We start from the raw sequence: 24,837 nt of genomic DNA on the forward strand, positions 1-24,837 counted from the left end.
CAAGTACTGGTTTCAGTCTCTGTAGGAATTTGGGATGCTGCATTGATTTATAAACCTGAGGGACAACCTTTTCATGCAGAAGGTGGTGCATGTATGGGACAAGCTGACAGATGAGGTGATAGAGACTGGTTCAATTATAACATTGAAAAGGCATCTGGATAGGCATACAAATAGGAAAGATTTAGAGGGATATGGGCCAACTGCTGGCAAATGGGACGAGGTCAGATTGGAATGTCTGGTCGGTGTGAACACATTTAACCAAGGGTCTGTTTCTGAGCTGTATAACTCAATGACTATGATTTATGCAATCCATTGCCCATTGGGATTGTTCTACCAATGAGTCATCCAGGTTGTAAGCCTTTTCTTTGGTATTTTCCTATGTAGTCAGAACTAAATAATTTGAATGCATACAGGGACTTAGTATCTTGGTGCTAATATATTTTACCAAACTGATCAGAAATAGTAATGATGCAACTTCAGCATTCCCTTGGGAATCAGAAAGAGTATAAAATAGTTTCTGAATACAGTAATACTGTGTTCAACTCGAAGGTTTTGGCTTCATTACCCCGGAACAGAGCTCTCATACACAAAATGCTGCAGTTGTTCACCATTGTGAATAAAGTATAGTACATCACTATTGCTGCTATTGGCGTCCCTGGTGAGTTTAAGCGTCAGCCACATTGCTGTGGGTCTGGAGTCACATTTCAGCCAAACCAGGTAAGGATGGCAGTTTCCTTCCCTGAAGGACATTATGAACCAGATGGATTTTTCCAACAATCAATAATGGATTCACGTCTATCATTAAACTTTTAATTCCAGAGTTTTGTTTTCATTCCATTCAAATCTCACCATCGGCGATCGGAATTCAAACCTGGGTCCCCAGTACATTACCGGGGTCTCTGCATTAATTGTCCAGTGATAATGCCATGAGCCCATTCCCGTCCCTGAGCAGAACTTTGAAAGTTGCATCAATCCGTGCAGTGGAATATCATGCCAACGCGCTTATATTTTGTTCACGTATTTGCAAATTTGGTTCAGTGCAGGTCAGTCACACTGTGATCATCGGTCATGCATTATCAGGATGATTGTAAGTTTTGATTGGGAGAATTCCTGTGAGCAGTAGATCGCAGAGTTCAGAGATTCACAGAGTTAGGCAGCATGGAAACCCAGCCTCCGGACAAACCAGATATAAAGACAGTGGCTGGGGAAGGCATTCCAATCGGATCTCCTCTCTCTCCATATTCCGACTTCTTTTCCTTTCTTTCCTCTTCTTCTTACCCCCACCCAACCAAAGCCCGGAACTATTAACTACCCCAACCTGGGGAATGGAGACGAGTTGCGACTGGACAGTGTAGGGGCTGAGCACACGGGTCGTGTCCCACAGCAGCAGCAGGGCGAGTTGGAGCCGAGACAGGGACTGAATCCCGGAGTGATGGCAGCAGGGAGATGCTGTGTCCCGGAACGGCATGTGGGGAATCCCAAGTTCCGGAGCAGCACGGAGTGAAGTGTGACTGACCTTGTTGCTGCTGAGTGCTGGTGAGGGTGTGGTCTGGAGGCTGGAGGGATGGCGGGCACTTGCTGGACCTGATTCCTGGCACCATGTGCTGAGCTGCTGCTGTTGGAAATCTTTACCGAGCTGGACTGTAAATAACGACCTCATTCTCAGACACTGTCAGTAATGCTACTGCTTTGCTCATGATCCTCTTTTCTATAACAGTATTGTATTTTTTACTCTGTAAGATTTGTACCTGTATCTAAGATGGCACCATTAAAAAGCAGCCATTGTAAACACTTCCCACTGTACTCCTGTACTGGAGGAGAAGTGACAACAAATGATATTCAATGTCAATGGTTCCATTGCGTTGATGATGTGCAAGGAAGCCCTTCCTTGCTTAACACATCAAATCATCGCTTTTGTGTTGAACAATTAAGGTTTTTGCTTGAAAGAATAATTTACAGGAAGAAGCACTGAGATTTCCTAATCCCAGCGAGTTTCATGAATGGAAAGCAGTGATAACCGTTCACTAACACATGGCCAGTACTGAGCACGTTTTTCCAGTCTTCAACATAATTAGATTCGAAATGTAATTTCCAGAAATTTAGACAAATGTGAGGTGCTAAATTTCAGAAAGGTAATTCAGAGCTGGGCTTCTGCACTTAATGGTAGGGTCCTAGGGACTGTTGCCAAACGAACAGACCTTGGAATGCAGGTTCATAGTTCCTTGAAAGTGAAGATACAGGTAGACAGGATAGTAAAGAAGGTGTTTAGTACACTTACCTTTCTTGGGCAGCGCATTGAGTATCGGAGTAGGGATGTCAGGATGTGGCTGTATAGGACATTATTTAAACCACTGCTGGAAAACTGCCTTCATTTCCGGTCCCCCTGCTGTAGAAAAGATGCTGTTAAATTTTAAAGTGATCAGAAAAGATTGACAAGGATGTCGCCGGGAATGAAAAGTCTGAGCTATAGGGAGAGGCTGGACAGGCTGGGGCTGTGCTCCATGGAGCATCAAAGACAGAGGGGCATGGATAGAGTGAATATTCAAGGTCTTCTCCCCAGGTTAAGGGAGCCCAAAACTAAAGGGCATTGGTTCAAGGTGAGAGGGGAAAGATTTAAAAGGGATCTAAGGGGCAGCTCTGTTCATGTAGAGGGTGATGTGTGTATGGAATGAGCTGCCAGAGGAAGTGGTGGAAACTGGTACAATTACAACATTTAAAAGGCATCTGGATAGGTGCATGAATACAAAGGATTTAGAGGCATATTGGCTAAATGCTGGCAAATGGGACTAGATTAATGTAGGATATAAGGTCAGCATGAATGGGTGGACTGGAGGGTCTGTTTCTGTGCTGTTCTCTAAATGATTGAAAGCAATTGGTGGAGTGTAGCATAGACAGTGGGCTGTGTAAATGGAGAGAGGAAACTATTAGATTAGATTACATTACAGTGTGGAAACACTGTATTTGCAAGAACAAGTTCAAATACGGTATATACTTTCTCGCATGAAAGTATTCTTCATTTTGTCTTATCCTTTGTTCAACTGCTATATAAATTGACAGCTCCATTTGATTGTCTTGATGTTTACAAATGGTTTAATTTATCTTACAGCACATTTCAGTTTCTCAGTGGTTATCCCCTGTCCATCATGTCTTCAATCCCCAACTCGTGGTCCACTTGTTGTTATGGTGTGGATATGATCAACTATCATGTGTGCTGCTGTTCCCATATTCTTGTAGAATAATGTTTAACAATGTGTCTGTCCCGTAAAGTGAGATTATGTCATGTAATAGTGTCAAATCCATGATTCTGGGTAGTATATTTTTATAACGGATGTCATTCTATGTCAGCTTGCATTGTGACCATGTTTAAATTGGCCCTTACAAGGTTTAAATCCCGAGCTCCCAAAGATCAGCTTGGTTAATTGTTGGGAACACAGAAGGGAAATGGACAGGTTACTTCACTCCTCATGTTTTTTTTCCTTCCATTAACAGAGTGATATTAGTGAAGCCAATAGAGCATGTTCGGTCTGATTCTATACACAACTGTAGCAAATTTAACTGACTATTTTCCACCTCCAAAGCCATTTTGCACTACTTCATATTCAACACCACACACCCACTCCCTTTGTTCATTGAACACAGCTTAACATGGGATGGGATTGGAATTAAAATTCTTTTTACATTTTGATAGTCTTCCTGACCACCCTGATGCTATCTCGACTCAAATACAAGGCTGTTTGAATGACAATTTCTATACTAATTTCACTTCTCCCTCTTACAGTTAATGCACTGGCAATTGCGATTCTGTCCCAAGGAAAATGCGGCCTCTCCAGATGCACTACTCATTACCTGGTGGCCATGGCAACAGCAGATCTGATGGTCATCGTCACTGATGTTATATTGTATCAACTGAATCACTACTTTTACCAGGGATCATTCCTGCACCTCACACCTGCATACATTGGGATTCAGTTCCTGCTTTTAGTGAGTTCGGACTGTTCTGTCTGGTTCACTGTCACTTTCTCCGCTGATCGGTTTGTCACCATTTGTTGCCGGAAACTGAAACTGAAATATTGCACAGTGAAAACAGCAGCTGTTATTCTTTCAACAACCTTCACTCTATTCTTTATAAAAAAATGTTCCCATTTTCATTACACGGGAACCGGTGATTGTGGTTGACAATGTGCACTGGTCTTGTCAAATAAAGGCCAGCTATTACACTGAACTTGTGTGGATAGTTTATGACTGGTTTGATAAAGTGTTAACACCATTACTCCCATTCAGTTTAGTTTTACTCTTCAATGCTTTGACAGTCAGGTACGTTTTAGTGGCGAATCGGATCCGTAAAGGATTGAGGAATCAGAACACGGAAGAGAAGCGCAGTGATCCTGAGATGGAGAGCAGAAGGAAGTCAATGATTTTACTGTTCACCATATCGAGTAGCTTTATATTGTTGTGGTCACCCTATGTAATAAATTTCTTATACTATCAAATCTTACAATGACAGCTTGCTTGTATTTGAAAGAATTGGATATATGCTGCTGAGCTTGAGTTGCTGCACAAATACGTTTATTTATGGAGTAACTCAGTCGAAGTTCAGGAAACAGTTCATTAGCGCTGTAAAATACCCACTGACTTCAATGGGCAGAGTCTTTACTTTCAGAATGAATTGATGGCAATCTATAAGACAGTACCATATATGACTTTGTTTTCCCAGAATGCTGCATTGAGTAGAAAACGCCCAGCAAATGATTTGTATCAAAGCTGTTAGTTTGTTTGAAAATACGAACAGCGGTGTAGCCTTACATTCGATTGGTTTTTAAGTTATTTCGGATTGCCAAGATAGACAAGATTTTTTAATCCTCTCCTGAAGTAAACGTAATGAATAATTCACCCAAGAAAGCCACGCCATTGCAGCGATAACAGACATAAAGGAAAATCCACAAGAAATCGACAGGAAGAACTCAAATAGGGAGATGGCATTCCATCCAAAAGGGTGGCACCGAAACTAGCAGCGCGGCCACTAGTTACTGCTGGCAGTGAATTGCAAACGAGTCCACTCACATTTTGTCTGCCTCATTTCAGTTTTGTTTGGCAAAAACATTTCCTGTCCTCTCATTTCATTTACCTCGGAAATGGTCTGTTATGATCCCAAATGATGTTAAAATTGGACACCTCAGACTGGAAACAGAAATCAGGATTGCTGGTTCATCTTTATTTCATTTCTCATTTCACGTGGTAGTCTTTCAGTTAAAGAAAAGTCTGTAACTCTGCATATTTGGTTTTAACATTAAAAAAGTATATGTGCTCTTCACATAAAATAGTTTGAACGCTTTCAAAGTACATGACAAAAATATCCTGGCATCTGTCTTTACCGTACTCGAATGAGAGTTTCACTCTGTGCAACATCTACAGCTGTGACTCAAGTGCTTCTTTCACTTCCTGTTATAGAGTCATGGACATGTACAGCACGGAAACAGACCCTTCAGTCCAATCCGTCCATGCCTACCAGATATCCCAACCCAATCTCGTCCCACCTGCCTGCACCCAGTCCATATCCCGTCAAACCCTTCTTATTCATATCCCCATCATGATGCCTTTTAAATGTTGCAATCATACTAGCCTCCACCACATCCTCTGGCATCTCATTCCATACACGTACCACCCTCTGCATGAAAAAGTTGCCCCTTAGGTCTCTTTTATATCTTTCCCCTCTCACCCTAAACCTATGCCCTCTAGTTCTGGACTCCCCCACCCCAGAGAAGAGACTTTGTCTACTTATCCTATCCATGCCCCTCATGATTTTATAAACTTCTACAAGATCGCCCCTCAGCCTCCAAAACTCCAGGGAAAATAGCCCCAGCCTGTTCAGCCTCTCCCTGTAGCTCAAACCCTTCAACCCTGGCATCATCCTTGTGAATCTTTTCTGAACCCTTTCAAGTTTCACAACACCCTTCCGATAGGAAAGAGACCAGAATTGTACATAATATTCCAAAAGTGGTCTAACCAATGTCCTGTACAGCCGCAATATGACCTCCCAACTCCTGTACTCAATATGATGACCAATAAAGGAAAACATACCAAAAGACTTTCCTTTGTTTGTTCACACAACTGAATATACTTAGCATCAAAGGACCCCATCTGATTTATAACCCAAGATTTCTGGCTTGGAATTTTCATATTAATACATTTGCAGTGTGATGACAGTTTCAAACTATTCTGAATTAATTCCTTTCTGGGGGAGAATCTCTTTCTCCACCTCCCCTCTTCCAGTCTCTGTGAAATGCCCCAAATGCCTCACAACTTGGGTTTTATTTTCACAAAAAAAAACTTTATTCTTCAAAACCAAAAGCAGGTCAAAGGTTGCCTTTGCTGATCATAAAACGCTTACAATGCAAATGATCTGACAATAGCTCTCCAGTATCGCCCGAATTACCTGCTTTCTGACCCATGATGGTTTGAATTGACGGCTCCAGAAAGACTAACACATTACTGACTACCCTTCATGCACACAGACTCAAACTCACATTTCACCAGGTCAAAAACTGAACTCAAAAGTACAATCCATTCTCACAACATAAATCGCACCCCTTATATCATATTCCTATGTTTTTATATTATTGCCAGAAGTCAAATAATGCCAGGTTATAGTCCAACGGGTTTATTTGAAATCATACACATTTAGAACACTGTTGCTTCGTCAGGTGAAGTGCCGCGTGACTTCTGACTACGTCCACCCCACTCCAACACCAGCACCTCTTTCATTTGTATTATTGCACTCAGGTTTTATTTTTGAAACTTTCACATTGTGAATATTCTGGTAATAGATGATTTTCTTAATTTGTCTTGGCTTTTTTGGCGCTATTTGCTGAGCAATTTGTTTACACACATTACCTTGCGAGTATGCCTCAAGAGGAATAGATCTCCCTGTGTGTAAAACTATGCAATATAAAATGACACTAACATTTACCATATAATAACTAAGATGTTTGTAACATCTCGTTTGGTTCACTTATATCCTTTAAGGAAGGAAGGAAGCTGATATCCTTACTTGGTCTGACCTCCAAGTGACTCCAGACCCACAGCAAAGTGGCGACTCTTAGCTGACCTTTCTGCAATTACCGATGGGCAATAAATGTTGGCTTCAGTGGCAACACCTACGTCCAATGAATGAATTAAAATAAAACCAGAACTAATTTGGGTCTCTGGCTGTCATTAGATTAGATTACTTACAGTGTGGAAACAGGCCCTTCGGCCCAACAAGTCCACACCGACCCGCCGAAGCGTAACCCACCCAGACCCATTCTCCTACATTTACCCTTTCACCTAACACTATGGGCAATTTAGCATGGCCAATTCACCAAGCCTGCATATTTTTGGATTGTGGGAGAAAACCGGAGGAAACCCACGCAGACACGGGGAGAATGTGCAAACTCCACACAGAGAGTTGCCTGAGGCGGGAATTGAACCCGGGTCTCTGGCGCTGTGAGGCAGCAGTGCTAACCACTGTGCCACCGTGCCGCCCATCTTCTGCATTTGACAAAAATGGGCTTGATTTTAACTGGTGACTGTAGCCTCCCATTTCAGATACCGCAAAATTAAAGTAGGAAAAAACAGCAGTTTCACTTTCAGTCACTTTCCCACTCTCTCTTCCAAAGTTAAAGACTCAAACCTTTCCTGGTTACAAGTCTCTGTGGCTGATCTTGTCTGTTCACACGCATCAACAAGAAAGTGGCTTCCACATTCTGAACCACTGATCACTCTCTCGTCCTGCCTCCAATCACCAGTTGCTTAAGTTCAAATGGACAGTCCTATGTATTCTGGACAGTATCTGACATTTCACCACAATCAAACCCAACTAAGAAAGAATACAATTGAATTTAAGTTACTCCAATTCCGATTTCAAATTGTTTCCATTCGCCATGACCCTTGTACCCCAGTGGATCCTGCTTCAACTATGGGTCAGCTTTGAAACTCACATCGTTGCTCCCAATCCCATCATGTTCTCTGCCTTCCATCACAGTGCCACCTTCTCTATCTCTACAGGAAGGTCGCTCTCTGACTATTCCATTCCTCCATATATCTGCTGATGTTTTAACGCCATCCAGTATTATGAAAGATACAAACGTACATCTGATCTTATGTGTCAGTAGGTGTAGGTCATCTGAAAACTAAAGGCTGCATTGACATTGAATAAGCCCAAGAATAATGAGATTATGACCGTAATTCCACATTGTAACCTACCACTAATGCACCTTGACCATCTCTCTGTGCGACATCAAATTGCATGTGTCTTGTATTATATGACTCTGACTCCATCACTCGCTGGTTAGAAAAATGCACTTTGTGTTAAAGATTTCCAGCAAGAACTGAATCTGGAACATTGCTAACTCCTCAATTGTTAAAGGCTTATGTCACACAACTCTCTTTCTCAGTCTCAATTTTAGGACTTTGTTGACTTTTGATCATCTATCATATTATTTTTGCATCGGGTTCAGTGTCACGGTTTCGGGGAGAATCTTGCTGTAAATTACTTCTGGACTTTCATAAATCCCAGATCGTTATAAACATGTTCGTTTTGTAATTGATGCATAGCATTCTTTAACAACTGCTTTGCTTGTATTTATAGATCATTTTATGTTCCTATTCTATTGAGTTCCTTTTTTCTCTGGGGGATGGTAATATCACAATGATAATGAAAATGCATGTAGGAAAGCATCCTGTTTCTCTGATCGGGACGGGTACACTCTCACTTTCTGTTGCCACAGCAAAATGGAATTGTTTTATCTTGTTCTGATCTGGTCAATTGGACGCATTCGCTACGTCAGATTGAAAGCAAAGAGCTCAAATACCCAGCTCTCTTTAATGAAGTTTTTACAACAAAACAAAAGTTATTCGATGAAGAGAGACATGCCGAGTGTAATCTTTGAATCAAGGACAGCCAGGTGGACCTCTGAGAACAGGAATTCCCTGTTAATCTGGTCCAATCAGGGAGCCCCGACTGACTGAGGATTGAGCTACTGGGACTGTGGAATGTACAATAAAGGGATAGTGGCTTCCCTGGAGCTGTGACAGACTGTGCATAACATGTACAGTCCTCAGCAGAGGGGCATGATGCATGTGTGTGTGTGCGTGCGTCTGTACGTGTCTGAATGCGTGTGTGAGTGCGAGAGAGAGAGAGAATGCGTGTGCATGTTTGTGTGTCTGTATGTGTGCAACATGTACAGTCCCCAACAGAGGGGCCTAATGCTGTGTGTGTGTGTGTGTATGTGTATGTGTGTGTATACATTCCCCAGCAGAGGGGCAGCATATCGTGTGTGTCTGTGTGTAACATGTACAGACCCCAGCAGAGGACATGATGCTGTGTATGTCTGTGTGTAACATGTACAATCCCCGGCAGAGAGGCACGTTGATGTCTGCGTCTGTGTGTTACATGTACAGTCCCCGGCAGAGGGCATGATGCTGTGTGTGTCTGTGTATAACATGTACAGTCCCCAGCAGAGGGGCCTGATGCTGCGTGTGTCCCTGTGTAACATATACTGCCCCCAGCAGAGGGGCGTGATTCTGACTGTGCCTGTGTGTAACATGTACATTCCCCAGCAGAGGGGCATGATGCTGTGACTGTGTGTGAGTTGGTGATGATTTAGTCCATCAGTGATGACTCAAAGTCATAGCCAATTAGAAATTGGAGCTCTAACTAACAAATAGAACTTCTTAAAAGAACATTGAAAAGGCACCTGGATGGAGCCATGAATAAGAAAGGTTTAAAGGGATATGGGCCAAACACTGGCAAACAGGACTAGATTAATTTAAGATGTCTTTTCAACACAGACGCGTGACTGAAGGGTCTGTATCCGTGCTGTACATCTGTATGTTTCCAAGTGGCTCACTCAAGAGATAGGAGATGTGTTGGGATCAATAGTTCAAAATTCAGAAACAAATCTAGAAAGGTTCAATGATGTTGCAAAATAGCAGATATGGATGTTCTATTGAAGAAGGAAAAGGTACAGAAAGCAGGAAATGTAGGTCAGTTAGCCTAATGACTGTTATGGGGAAGTTGTTAGAATCAATCCTGAATGAGAATCTCATTGGTAAAATTGGGAAGAGTCAGTCGGAATTTTTGAAGTAGAGATTATTTTTAGTTAACTATCCAGAATTTGTTGAATGAGTAATGTGCGCTGTTCATAAAGGGGAGCCCATTGAGGATATTTGGATTCCAGGAGTAATAAGATGCCACATGAAAGATTATTGCAGAATATTGGAGTGGATCCTTCAGGGGATCACATCTCGGATATTGTCTGTGGTTTTGTTATCCTGAAAGGAAGGATGTCAATGCCTTGGAGGTGGTTCAGGGAGTGTTTAGTTGATTGATATCTGGGATGAACGAATTACCTTGTGAAGAACAATTTTACAGGCAGCCCTTGTTTTTGCTGGAGGTGGGAGTGAATCGATTGGTGTGTAAAATCCTGGGTGGGCTTGACCAGCTGAACATGGAAAGGATGCTTCCAATTACATGTCAACTCAGAGCTAGGGGACACTGCTTTGTAATTAGAGGTAGCCCTTTCAGAATAGAGGGGCTTTTTTTTTCTCTCTGAATATTGTATGACTTTGAAATCTTCTGCCGTAGTGTGATCATTAAATATCTTTAAGACAGAACTGATAGATTGGGCAAGTGTAAGATTTTTCAGGTCAGGTGGAATTATGGAATTCAGAACACAGACAGATTAGCCATGATCTTAGTTTTTTTTTTCCTCATCAACCTATTCAGAGATGCTATTACATTCCTCTGGAGCAGGTGGGACTTGAACCCAGGTCTCCGGGCTGAGAAGTAGGGAAACTACAAACATGCCACTTGAGCCTCCCATATGATCTTATTGAATGGTTGGAGTTAAGATCAAAGGGCCAAATGCCTACTCCTGTTCCTACACAATCTGTTTAGCTCAGTCAGTTGGTTGTAATTTACTTCTTTGGCATTGGTTCAATCAGTTGGTGCTGATGTAGCCATGGTGGCCACAGTTCCCACAATTCCCCTGGGCTGAGATCAGCCCTATTTCTGATAATGTCCAAATTGCACTCTGGGAAAATCCCTTTGCCAACACACAGTTCCTCAACATGATGCGAATCACAGCTTTTATGTATTTTTCTCAGCTTCCAGCCAGTGAGACTTTCCCTTCCATCGATTGTGACCGAAAACCTCAAGTTGCCTCCATTGGTCAATTGGTGTTGGTGATTCAGAATTAATACAATGGATGTCAGCGGTGGTCCGTGATATAACACCAATACGGCTGCCACCTCATGGGACAGGGCCGATTTCATCAACAAGCAGGGAGGGCCAGAAGAGCAAGAGCTGACTGACCCTCATGTCTTTTTTATTTTTTTCTCCTGTCACCTTAAAAATGACCTTTAGTTTTGAACTTCCACTCCTTCAGGAAAAGACCCTTGTCATGAACCTTATCTGTGCCCCGTCTGATTTTATCATCCTCGATAAGGTCACCCTTCAGCATCCTGCATTCCAGTGAACAAACTCCTCGCCTATCCAGCCTCTCGTACAACACAGCCCTCCATTCCTGACAACATCCTGGTAAATCTCTTCCGAACTCGGACAATTTTTTTGTGGGGATGTGGGCATCATTAGCTGGGCAAGCATTGATTGCCTGTCCCTAGTTGCCCTTGAGGTGGTGGTGAGCTGCCCTCTTGAACTGCTGCAGTTCACCTACTGTAGGTAGACCCAAAATGCCATTAGGGAGGGAACCCAAGGATTTTGACTGAGCAACAGTGAAGGAATGGCAGTATATTTCCAAGTCGGGATGGTGAGTGGCTTGGAGGGGAACTTGAAGTTGGTGGTATGTATCTGTTGCCCTTATCCTTCTAGGTGGAAGTGGTTATGAGTTTGGAAGGAGTTGTCTAAGGATCGTTGGTGAATTTCTGCAGTATATCTTGTAGATGGTACACACTGCTGCCCCTTCTAGAGGGATTGGATGCTTGTCGATGTGGTGCCAAACAAGTGGGGGCTGCTTTGCCTTTTGAGTGTTGTTGGAGCTGCAGCCAAACAGGCAAGTGGGGAGTATTCCATCACACTCCTGACTTGTGCCTTGTAGATGGTGGACGGGCTTTGTAGAGTCCGGAGGTGAGTTACTCGTCACAGTATTCCTAGCCTCTGACCTGCTCTTGTAGCCACTGCATTTACATTGTGAGTCCAGTTGAGTTTCTGGTCAATGATAACCCCAAGGATGTTGATGGTGGGGGATTCAGTGATAGTAACACCAGTAAATGTCAAGGCCAACATAATCAAAGACCCCTCCACACCGAGGTTACCCTCTCTTCAACCAGGCAGAAGGTACAAACATTTGAAAACACGTACCAACAGATTCAAGAACAGCTTCTTCCCCACTGTTAAGATATATGAACTGATCTTTCATAAATTACAGTTAATCTTTCTCTACACCTTTCTCAATACTATACACTATATTTTGTATTCTGTTCCATTAACCTGATGTGCTTACATAAGGTAAGATGTGTCTGGAGAGCACGCAGAACAATATTTTTCACTGTATCTCGGTACATGACCATATCAAATCAAGGATTCCCTAACCTTCATTAACTGCTCTCACCAGCCTGTCCTGTTACTGACTTATCAAAATCCTCCCACTCCTACAAACCCTTTGGAAGCAGACTCTTTACTTTGATCTGCCTCTCTTTTGTTCAATCACTTCATATTTCCCCACATTGAACTTCCATCTGCTTTTGTCCACGCAGTCCCTTTGAATTTTGACACTGTCCTCCTAAAGCATCTGTACAGTTGGCTGGACAGCTGAGTGACACAGATCTTGGGACAGTGGGAGGAAATTGGAGCACCCAGAGGAAGCCCACATAGACACGAGAGGAGAATGTGCAAACTCCACACAGTTGCCCGAGGGTAGAATTGAACCTGGGTCCCTGGTGCTATGAGGCAGCAGTGCTAACCACTGAGCCACCATCCAGCCCGAAGGCAAGAAAGATGGGAAACTAAATTGTGAAGAGAATATAAGAAAGCCTACAGAGCAATAGAGATAGTTTGACTAAGTGGGAAAAGATCTGGCAAATGGCGTTCAATGTGGGAAAGTATCAAATTGTCCATTTTTGTAGTATTAATAAAAAAAAGCAGCATATTGTTTAATTACTGAGAGCTCTGAGATGCAGACAGATATGGGCATCCGAGTGGGTTGAATCACAAAAAGTGAGTGTGCTGGTAAAGCGAGTAATCAGAACAAACAGAATTATGTTTTAATATGAGAGGAATTGAATGAGTCAGGAGGTTATACTTCAGTTATACACAGTGTTGGTGCGACCACATAGAGTCATACAACACAGAGACAGACCCTTAGGTCCAACCAATCCATATCGAATACAATCCCAAACTAAACTAGCCCCAACGGCCTGCTCCTGGCCCATCTCCCTCCAAACTAATATACTTAATCTGGAGTAATTTATACAGTACCGGATACTATGGAAGGATTAGATTAGATTCTCTACAGTGTGGAAACAGGCCTTTCGGCCCGACAAGTCCACACTGCCCCTCTGAAGAGAAACCCACCCAAACCCTTTCCCCTAAACTATATTTACCACTGACTAATACTGTGGGCAATTTAGCATGGCCAATTCACCTGACCTGCACATCTTTGGATTGTGGAAGGAAACCGGAGCACCCGGAGGAAACGCACGCAGACACGGGGAGAATATGCAGACTCCACACAGACAGGTGGGAATCAAACCCAGGACCCTGGTGCTGTGAGGCAGCAGTGCTAATCACTGAGCCACCGTGCTGTCCATGTTAGTGCAATGGAAGCAGTTCAGAGAAGGTGGACTAGACTGCAGTGAGGAAAGGACAGACAGGTTAGAATGATGTATCGTGGAGTCTAGAAGTGTCAGAGGCCTGATTGAACTAAAACGTATGGGATCCTGAGGGGATGTGACCAGGAGGGTGTGGAAAGGATGTTTCTCCTTGTGGAGGATTAATCGTGGGGATCATCGTTTAAAAATAAGGGGCGTCTATTTGAGATGAGAAACCATTTTCAGTCTCAGAGGGTCATGGGTCTTTGGAATTCCCTTCCTCTACCGGCAGTGGGCGCAGAAACTTCCAATATTTTGAAGGTGGATAGATAGACTATGGACAGTCAGTGGCAATGGAAAATGAACGGGGGGGGGGTGCAGGAAGGTAGGGTTGAGGTTAAAATCAGATCAGCCAGGAACGGTGGGAACAGGTTTGATGGGCTGAATGGCTTACTTTTACTCGTGTGTTCGAACGCCTTTCAAAGATCCATCTTCCTTGATCAATTACTGGGAGTTCTGGGATTTACATATTAAAGAACTGGAACTAGCATATCCCATTCTAAAAGATGAAAGCCTTCATCTGAATTTGCTTAATATATCATTACAGCTCCATGACACTGTAACCCTTTTGCTATAAATGCTGTGCCTTATGATCTTCTACTCCACAATCCCCTGATGAAGGAGCAGCGCTCTGAAAGCTAGTGCTTCCAAATAAACCTGTTGGACTATAATCCTGGTGTTGTGTGAGTTTTAACTCCATCACTTAGTCAAAGAACAGCAGCACATTATCCAGACAGCGCTTTGTCGAATGGAAATCCAAGCTTCATGGGACATGAGCCTGGACAGTAGGAGGCAATCCTTTCCTGAGAGTTAAACAAAAAATGCAAACACACACACGCACACGCACACGCACAAACAGAGGCATGCAGTTTTATCATTTGCCTTATTTGTCAATTAGATCTCCAGCAACTATCTGATTCCTCTTGAAGGACAAAAGAACAAAGGAGGTGGGGGGGTTTCGGGGTCTGAACTCATATGCACAAGGTGGAGGGTGGGGTGGGGTGGGGGGAAACTCTGGTGGTCCCGACCCTGAGACATGTCGAGGGGTAGCAGGGGATCAGGATGAGGGATGAGCATCGGGGAGGGGGCTGATTGGTGGGAAATTTAACACCCCAGGGTTCACACACTGCCATTGAGGGCAGAGAAAGAGGGAGGGGTGGGGTCTATCATCACTGGGTAGGGGACAAAGGTGAGATGCAGGAAAGGCCACGAAGTTCCCACGCTGGGCCATCAGTAACTGTAGTTCTCAGTGTAGAGTGAGTAGTTAGCAGCGATATTGGTATCTCCTGATGGGGTATATTCGCCTTTAGACGCCAAGCCGTTAATCTGCGCCAAGAGAGAGAGAGAAAATAACATCATCAAGCTCCAGTTAAGACATGCTCCTTTGCATTACATCAGATCCATTGGTTGTCAGAACAGGCAGGAAGGTGAGTAGCTTAAGGGATGGTCTCTACCTTGAAAGGGGTAACTCATTAGTTCAGGGTATGTCTGTGTCACTCGCTGTGTGGAAGGGTCAGTATTAAGGGAGTGTCACACTGTCAGAGGGTCGGTGCAGAGGGAGTGCCACACTGTCGGAGGGTCAGTGCTGAGGGAGCGCTGCACTGTCAGAGGGTCGGTGCTGAGGGAGTGCCATACTGTCGGAGGGTCAGTGCTGAGGGAGTGCCGCACTGTCGGAGGGTCAGTGCTGAGGGAGCGCTGCACTGTCAGAGGGTCGGTGCTGAGGGAGTGCCATACTGTCGGAGGGTCGGTGCTGAGGGAGTGCCACACTGACGGAGGGTCAGTGCTGAGGGAGCGCCGCACTGTCGGAGGGTCAGTGCTGAGGGAGTGCCACACTGCCAGAAGGTCAGTAGTGAGGGAGTGCCACACTGTCGGAGGGTCAGGAGTGAGGGAGTGCAGCACTGTTGGAGGGTCAGGAGTGAGGGAGTGCTGGAATGTCTGAGGGTCAGCGCCGAGGGAGTGCCGCACTGATCGTCCACTTATTGAAATTGGTCGGTCTTTTCTTGGAATCTTGCTTTGCTGAAGAGTATCAAGCACATTGTGATTCCTCCACAGCGCCTGGTTGATCGCCTGAGCGATGCCAAACACTCTCATCTATCCCTCTCTCCTCCTTGCTGCACCTCCCTTCCCAGCCCCTTCCACGTTCCTTCTCACCCAGCCCCCAACTCCCCCAGGCCCTGGCACCCTTCACCCACCTTGGCTCTCTTGGCATAGGCCTCTTGCGCCAACTCTGCGTTGTCCTCTTTGCCAGACCAGGCGATGAGGGCCGAAGCCTGCAGGGCCCGGCCAAAGGAAAAGCTCAGTTTCCAGGGTTTCCGCAGGGGGCACAGGTTAATGGCATTGAGGTTAACAGAGGCCTCCTCCTCACTCTGACCTCCGGACAGGAAACAGATACCTGAGAGAGAGGGAGGTGGGAGAGGGAGGGAGGGAGAGGGAGAGAGAGAGATGGAGAGAGAGAGAGGGAGGGAGAGAGAGGGAGGGAGAGAGAGAGGGAGGGAGAGAGAGAGGGAGGGAGAGAGAGAGGGAGGGAGAGAGAGAGGGAGGGAGAAAGAGAGGGAGGGAGAAAGAGAGGGAGGGCGAAAGAGAGGGAGAAAGAAAGAGTGGGAGGGAGAAAGAGTGGGAGGGAGAAAGAGTGGGAGGGAGAAAGAGTGGGAGGGAGAAAGAGTGGGAGGGAGAAAGAGTGGGAGGGAGAAAGAGTGGGAGGGAGAAAGAGTGGGAGGGAGAAAGAGTGGGAGGGAGAAAGAGTGGGAGGGAGAAAGAGTGGGAGGGAGAAAGAGTGGGAGGGAGAAAGAGTGGGTGGGAGGGAGAGTGGGTGGGAGGGAGAGTGGGTGGGAGGGAGAGTGGGTGGGAGGGAGAGTGGGAGGGAGAGTGGGAGGGAGAGTGGGAGGGAGAGTGGGAGGGAGAGTGGGAGGGAGAGTGGGAGGGAGAGTGGGAGGGAGAGTGGGAGGGAGAGTGGGAGGGAGAGTGGGAGGGAGAGTGGGAGGGAGAGTGGGAGAGAGAGTGGGAGAGAGAGTGGGAGAGAGAGTGGGAGAGAGAGTGGGAGAGAGAGTGGGAGAGAGAGTGGGAGAGAGAGTGGGAGAGAGAGTGGGAGAGAGAGTGGGAGAGAGAGTGGGAGAGAGAGTGGGAGAGTGAGTGGGAGAGAGAGTGGGAGAGAGAGTGGGAGAGAGAGTGGGAAGGAGAGGGAGAAGGGAGAGAGAGAGGACGTGAGGGAGAGGGAGAGAGGGAGTGAGAAAGAGGGAGGGGGAAGGAGACACGGCGAGAGGGAGGGGAGACAGAGAGAGAAAGAGAGAGAGAGAAAGAGATAGAGAGAGAGAGAGAGAGAGATCATTGAATTGTCAAACCACAAACCAGGCCTGATATTTATACAGTCTTTGAGAGTTTGACACAGAGACAGACAGACTGAGAGGAAGAAAGGGACGGTAAAGGTAGGGAAGGAGATGAGGATGGAGGAAAGGGTAGGAATGAAGAGGAGGAAAACAGGGACAAAACAAGGGACACATGGGAAGAAAGAGAGAAAAGAGGCTGAGAGAGAAGGAGAGAGATGAGGAGAAAGAGAGACAGAAAAAGAGAAAGACGGGGTGAGGACAAATGGGGGGAAGAGAGAATGATGGTGAGGAAAGAGAAAGGGGGGAGTAGAGAGAGAGAGAGAGAGGGGGAGGAGGGAGAGGGGGAGGAGAGAGAGAGAGGGGAGGGAGAAGGGGGGAGGAGAGAGGGGCAGGGGGGAGAAAGACGGGGAGGAGAAAGAAAGAGAGGGGAGAGGAGAAAAAGGGTGCAGGAGGGAGAAAGGGCAGCTAGGAGAAAGAAAGAGGGGGCAAGGAGAGAGAAAGGAACGGGAGAGAGAAAGAGAGAGAAAGAGAAAGAACAGAATACAAGAGATGGAGAAACTGGGAATAGACAGAGACATTGAGCCAAACAGATGAACAAACACGAGAGGGAGTGAATGTGCCAAAGAAACACAATGTGGGAGAGATAGAGTGTGACAGACAGAAAGAAAGAGCAGAATGGACAGTTCTCCTTTACCTGGCACAGCTGCAGGGACAGTGCGGCGCAAAGCAGTGACGGTTGCCATGCCAACCTCCTCTGGACTGAACTTCCTGGTACAGCAGTGTCCAGCGGTCACCATGTTGGGTTTGAGCAGGGTCCCCTCCAGGTAGACATGGTGATCATTGAGAGCCTTATAACAGGCAGCGAGGACCTGGGGACAAGGCCAGAGAGAGAACGCAGCCCGGTGAGGATGGAGACATTAGGTGGGGGGGAAACACAGCCCAGTCAGTGCGGGGACACAGTGGGAACGCAGCCCGGTCAGTGTGGGGACACAGTGGGAACGCAGCCCGGTCAGTGCAGGAACATGGGGGAAACGCAGCCCAGTCAATGCGGGGACATGGGGGAAACGCAGGCCAGTCAGTGCGGGGACATGGGGGAAACGCAGCCCAGTCAATGCGGGGACACAGTGGGAACGCAGCCCGGTCAGTGCAGGAACATGGGGGAAACGCAGCCTGGTCAGTGCAGGGACATGGGGGGGTTAACACAGCCCGGTCAGTGCAGGGACATGGGGGGTTGTGGTGTAAAATTATGTCCCAATACATGTGTGAATCATAATGTAACACATGTATTGGGCCAAGCAGTGGAATGTGGTGAAACGGTTAAAAATTATGTCCCAATACATGTGTGAATCTAACCGGAATGGAGGTGTTGCTTAGTCCCGTGTGAATCTTATTACACACCTCCCCGTGTGAATCTTCTTATCTGTATGTAACCAGAATGGAATGTGTTTTTTAGCCTTGCTCTGCTGTTCACATGAATGTTTATATCTGGAAAAGAGTATATCAGCTGGAAAAGTCTCCAGTTCGGCGAGTCTGCTCCGGGGTTACGTTTAACCGCCGAGCGTGGGTTGTTGGCAACCGCTCTACGAGAACTGACGGCTCCCAGTTCCGGTAACATGTAGAGTGAGTATAAGCCAGACCCGTTGTGGCGACGCTGCGGGGAATAAAATGCCCATATTCTAGCAGACTCGCCTCTTGGTCGTTTGTTCTGTGTCAGACTACTCTCCTACGAACCTGACCTTGAGAATTTTTTAGAACAGGGGTTAACACAGCCCGGTCAGTGCAGGGACATGGGGGGGGGGGGAAACACAGCCCGGTCAGTGCAGGGACATGGGGGGGGGGGGAAACACAGCCCGGTCAGTGCAGGGACATGGGGGGGGGGGGAAACACAGCCCGGTCAGTGCAGGGACATTGGGGGGGGGGGGGGGGTTAACACAGCCCGGTCAGTGCAGGGACATGGGGGGGTTAACACAGCCCGGTCAGTGCAGGGACATGGGAGGGGGGGGGGGAACACAGCCCGGTCAGTGCAGGGACATGGGAGGGGGGGGGGGAACACAGCCCGGTCAGTGCAGAGACATGGGGGGAGGGGGAGGGGGGTAACACAGCCCGGTCAGTGTTACGGAGGGGGGGGTGGGGGGGTGGGGGTGTGGGGGTGGTACACAGCCCGGTCAGTGCAGGGACATGGGGGGTGGGGGAGGGGGAGGGGGGGGGTAACACAGTCCGGTCAGTGCAGAGACATGGGGGGGGGGGTAACACAGCCCGGTCAGTGCAGGGACATGGGGGGGGGTGGGGTAACACAGTCCGGTCAGTGCAGAGACATGGGGGGGGGTGGGGTAACACAGCCCGGTCAGTGCAGGGACATGGGGGGGGGGGGTAACACAGCCCGGTCAGTGCAGGGACATGGGGGGGGGTGGGGTAACACAGTCCGGTCAGTGCAGAGACATGGGGGGGGGTGGGGTAACACAGCCCGGTCAGTGCAGGGACATGGGGGGGGTGGGTAACACAGCCCGGTCAGTGCAGGGACATGGGGGGGGGGGGGGGTAACACAGCCCGGTCAGTGCAGAGACATGGGGGGGGGGTGGGGTAACACAGTCCGGTCAGTGCAGAGACATGGGGGGGGGTGGGGTAACACAGTCCGGTCAGTGCAGAGACATGGGGGGGGGGGGGTAACACAGCCCGGTCAGTGCAGGGACATGGGGGTGGGTGGGGTAACACAGTCCGGTCAGTGCAGAGACATGGGGGGGGGTGGGGTAACACAGCCCGGTCAGTGCAGGGACATGGGGGGGGGGGGGGTAACACAGCCCGGTCAGTGCAGGGACATGGGGGGGGGGGGGGTAACACAGCCCGGTCAGTGCAGAGACATGGGGGGGGGGTGGGGTAACACAGCCCGGTCAGTGCAGGGACATGGGGGGGGGTGGGGTAACACAGCCCGGTCAGTGCAGGGACATGGGGGGGGGGTAACACAGCCCGGTCAGTGCAGAGACATGGTGGGGGGGGGTAACACAGCCCGGTCAGTGCAGGGACATGGGGGGGGGGGGGGTAACACAGCCCGGTCAGTGCAGGGACATGGGGGGGGGTGGGGTAACACAGTCCGGTCAGTGCAGAGACATGGGGGGGGGTGGGGTAACACAGCCCGGTCAGTGCAGGGACATGGGGGGGGGGGGTAACACAGCCCGGTCAGTGCAGGGACATGGGGGGGGGTGGGGTAACACAGTCCGGTCAGTGCAGAGACATGGGGGGGGGTGGGGTAACACAGCCCGGTCAGTGCAGGGACATGGGGGGGGGGGGGTAACACAGCCCGGTCAGTGCAGGGACATGGGGGGGGGGGGGGGGTAACACAGCCCGGTCAGTGCAGAGACATGGGGGGGGGGTGGGGTAACACAGTCCGGTCAGTGCAGAGACATGGGGGGGGGTGGGGTAACACAGTCCGGTCAGTGCAGAGACATGGGGGGGGGTGGGGTAACACAGCCCGGTCAGTGCAGGGACATGGGGGGGGGGGTAACACAGCCCGGTCAGTGCAGGGACATGGGGGGGGGGGGTAACACAGCCCGGTCAGTGCAGAGACATGGGGGGGGGGGGGGGTAACACAGCCCGGTCAGTGCAGGGACATGGGGGGGGGGGGGTAACACAGCCCGGTCAGTGCAGGGACATGGGGGGGGGGGTGGGGTAACACAGCCCGGTCAGTGCAGGGACATGGGGGGGGGGGGGGGGTAACACAGCCCGGTCAGTGCAGGGACACGGGGGGGGGGTGTAACACAGCCCGGTCAGTGCAGAGACATGGGGGGGGGGGGTGGGGGTAACACAGCCCGGTCAGTGCAGGGACATGGGGGGGGGGGGGGTAACACAGCCCGGTCAGTGCAGAGACATGGGGGGGGGGGTGGGGTAACACAGCCCGGTCAGTGCAGAGACATGGGGGGGGGGGGGGGGGGGTAACACAGCCCGGTCAGTGCAGGGACACGGGGGGGGGGGTGTAACACAGCCCGGTCAGTGCAGAGACATGGGGGGGGGGGGTGGGGGTAACACAGCCCGGTCAGTGCAGGGACATGGGGGGGGGGGGGGGGGTAACACAGCCCGGTCAGTGCAGGGACATGGGGGGGGGGGGGGGGGGGGTAACACAGCCCGGTCAGTGCAGGGACATGGGGGGGGGGGGGTAACACAGCCCGGTCAGTGCATGGACATGGGGGGGGGGTAAGGGGTAACACAGCCCGGTCAGTGCAGGGACCTGGGGGGGGTGGGGGGGTGGTAACACAGCCCGGTCAGTGCAGGGACATGGGGGGGGGGGGGGTAACACAGACCGGTCAGTGCAGGGACATGGGGGGGGGGGTAACACAGCCCGGTCAGTGCAGAGACATGGGGGGGGGGGTGGGGTAACACAGCCCGGTCAGTGCAGGGACATGGGGGGGGGGGGGTAACACAGACCGGTCAGTGCAGGGACATGGGGGGGGTGGGGTAACACAGCCCGGTCAGTGCAGAGACATGGGGGGGGGGGGGGGGTAACACAGCCCGGTCAGTGCAGAGACATGGGGGGGGGGGGGGGTAACACAGCCCGGTCAGTGCAGAGACATGGGGGGGGGGGGGTAACACAGACCGGTCAGTGCAGGGACATGGGGGGGGGGGTAACACAGCCCGGTCAGTGCAGAGACATGGGGGGGGGGGGGTAACACAGACCGGTCAGTGCAGGGACATGGGGGGGGGGGGGGGGGGGGGAGGGGTAACACAGTCCGGTCAGTGCAGAGACATGGGGGGGGGGGGGGGTAACACAGACCGGTCAGTGCAGGGACATGGGGGGGGGGGGGGGGGAGGGGTAACACAGTCCGGTCAGTGCAGGGACATGGGGGGGGGGGGGTAACACAGACCGGTCAGTGCAGGGACATGGGGGGGGGGGGGGGTGGTAACACAGCCCGGTCAGTGCATGGACATGGGGGGGGGGGGGGGGAACACAGCCCGGTCAGTGCAGAGACATGGGGGGGGTGGGGTAACACAGCCCGGTCAGTGCAGGGACATGGGGGGGGGGGGGTAACACAGACCGGTCAGTGCAGGGACATGGGGGGGGGGGGGGTAACACAGCCCGGTCAGTGCAGGGACATGGGGGGGGGGTGGGGTAACACAGCCCGGTCAGTGCAGGGACATGGGGGGGGTGGGGTAACACAGCCCGGTCAGTGCAGGGACATGGGGGGGGGTGGGGTAACACAGCCCGGTCAGTGCAGGGACATGGGGGGGGTGGGGTAACACAGCCCGGTCAGTGCAGGGACATGGGGGGGGGGGGGGGTAACACAGCCCGGTCAGTGCAGGGACATGGGGGGGGTGGGGTAACACAGCCCGGTCAGTGCAGGGACATGGGGGGGGTGGGGTAACACAGCCCGGTCAGTGCAGGGACATGGGGGGGGGGGGGGTAACACAGACCGGTCAGTGCAGGGACATGGGGGGGGGGGGTAACACAGTCCGGTCAGTGCAGGGACATGGGGGGGGTGGGGGGTAACACAGCCCGGTCAGCATCACCCCCACCAGTCACATATTCTAACCCCCCCCCCCCCCCCCCCCCCCAGTCCCATCTGGGCCAATCTCAGAATCCCTCTCGCCCCCCTCCAGCCAATCAGAAGGCTCACCCTGTCGCCATCGGCCCAGTCGGTGAGGACTCACCTTCTCGGTCACGTACTGGCAGCGCTGAAGGTCGTGGCTCCCATCAGTCAGGATCTCCGGCTCCACGATGGGCACCAGTCCTTGCTGCAGGTAAGCAGAGAGCAGGTAACCCCCCGCCCGTCCGTTACAACAACAACAACAACTCTCATTCCTATAGCTCGCCTCCCTCCCACAGCAAACCACCCCGTAGCATTTTGCAAAGGGGGACCCAGATCAATTCCAGACTCAATCGCATCCCCGTGGACACTCGCACGTCAAACGCTATCATTCCTCACGACAAATAACATTTATTTTTTGGATTCCTTCACAGACTCTGAATTTATATATCCCCCGTTGTCGTGGCGGGATTCGAACTTACACTGTGAGGACGGCCCAAGGGGATGCCGATGGGACAAGAGAGTGGATAAAACATTTGGGAGACTAATCCATGCCGACCGGATATCCTAAATTAATCTAGTCCCATTTGCCAGCACCCGGCCCATATCCCTCCAAACCCTTCCTATTCATATACCCATCCAGATGCCTCTTAAATGTTACAACTGTACCAGCCTCCACCACATCCTCTGGCAGCTCATTCCATACACGTACCACCCTCTGGGTGAAAACGTCGCCCCTTAGGTCCCTTTTAAATCTTTCCCCTCTCACCTTAAACCTATGCCTTCTAGTTCGAGGTACAGAGTGTCAGTATCCCTGACACTCAACCTTTTTATATCTGCCAGGGCCCCCTAAGGCTGTAAGAGACAGGAGCAGAAATTAGGCCATTCAGACCATCTAGTCTACTCCAGCATTCGATCATGGCTGATAAGTTTCTCCCGATATTCTGCCCCTTTCTCCCCATAAGCCTGGATGTCCTTGATACTCAAGAAACTACGTCTCTCTAGATTAAACATACTGAACGACCTGGCCTCCACAGCCTTCTGTGGGAGTGAATTCCATAGATTCACTACTGTCTGGCTGAAGAAGTTTCTCCTTATCTCCGTTCGAAAAGGTCTTCCCTTCACGCTAAGGCTGTGCCCTTGGGTCCTAGTCTGGGGTCCTCTCAATGGGACCAACTTCCCAACATCCACTCTGTCCAGGCCATTCGGTATCCTGTACGTTTCAATTAGATCTCCCCCTCATCCTTCTAGACACCATCGAGTATAGACCCAGAGTCTGCAAATGTTCCTTATATGTGAAGCTTTTCCTTCCTGGTACCATTCTCGTGAACCTCCTCTGAACACGCTCCGGGGCCAGTACATCCTTCCTGAGATGTGGAGCCCAAAACTGGGCGCAATACTCCAAATGTGGCCTGACCAGAAATTGGACCAGATTAATCGCCCCAACCAGGCAACTCCTATGCTATGAGGTGCAGGTCATCGACCTCATTACTAACACTAGATCATTAAGCCAGAGAACTGGTAGAGGCTGGCACAATTACAACATCTAAAAGGCATCTGGATGGGTATATGAATAAGAAGGGTTTAGAGGGTTACGGCCAAGTGCTGGCAAACGGGACTGGATTAATTTCGGGTATGGATGAGTTAGACCGAGTCTTGTTTCTGTGGCTGTACAACGCTGTGACCTGACTCTGTATCAGGCAGTACTATAGCCGAAGACTGTTCATGTCAATGAAGGTGACAAGATAACAGCCTCTGAGGAGTTACTGCAGTGATGCTACTCCCATTGTCCCAGTACCAGCTCGAAAGAATCCCACTTCCCCTTCTCTGCTCTTAACCACCACAACCCTGAATATTTTACCCCCTCCCTGCTTTCAACCTTGACCTAACTTGATCGCTCCTGTTGCATTCGCCTCTCCTGCCTCTCCCCAGACCGTAACAAATCACCGCACCAAAAGAAACCAAACACAACACTTTTGCCCTTCATCTCTTTCACCCTCTGGTTGTCTCAGTCTGATTCCCTGCAAAAGCTGTTTGGAGTTCCTTCTGGGAGCTGTTTGTCACATTTCAGGGTGGATTTTAAGTCTGTTTGAGAGCACCGAACTGTTACACCGTAGGACAAATCCCGCACTAGA

General features: G+C 49.6%; 1 protein-coding gene and 1 pseudogene across 1 annotated transcript in view; one reads left to right on the plus strand and one right to left on the minus strand.

The window, feature by feature from the left end:
• Nucleotides 1–591: 591 nt before the first annotated feature.
• Nucleotides 592–4,725, plus strand: LOC148139328 (putative G protein-coupled receptor 139; annotated as a pseudogene).
• Nucleotides 4,726–14,722: 9,997 nt separating this feature from the next.
• LOC122544189 (fructose-bisphosphate aldolase B-like) overlaps nt 14,723–24,837 on the minus strand; it is a 54,650-nt gene continuing 44,535 nt past the window's right edge. Inside the window, exons 6-9 of the mRNA XM_087981054.1 lie at nt 22,827–22,910; nt 17,884–18,058; nt 16,059–16,258; nt 14,723–15,192 (exon numbers count right to left, since the gene is read on the minus strand). Coding sequence (XP_087837180.1) covers nt 15,097–15,192; nt 16,059–16,258; nt 17,884–18,058; nt 22,827–22,910 — 555 coding nt within the window. The 3' untranslated portion in view covers nt 14,723–15,096. The remainder of the gene's footprint in view (nt 15,193–16,058; nt 16,259–17,883; nt 18,059–22,826; nt 22,911–24,837) is intronic.

The sequence above is a fragment of the Chiloscyllium plagiosum genome, unplaced genomic scaffold, assembly GCF_037043375.1.
Source record: "Chiloscyllium plagiosum isolate Xiang-an unplaced genomic scaffold, Cpla_swu_hap1 HiC_scaffold_38, whole genome shotgun sequence".
NCBI classification, from domain to species: Eukaryota; Metazoa; Chordata; class Chondrichthyes; order Orectolobiformes; family Hemiscylliidae; genus Chiloscyllium; species Chiloscyllium plagiosum.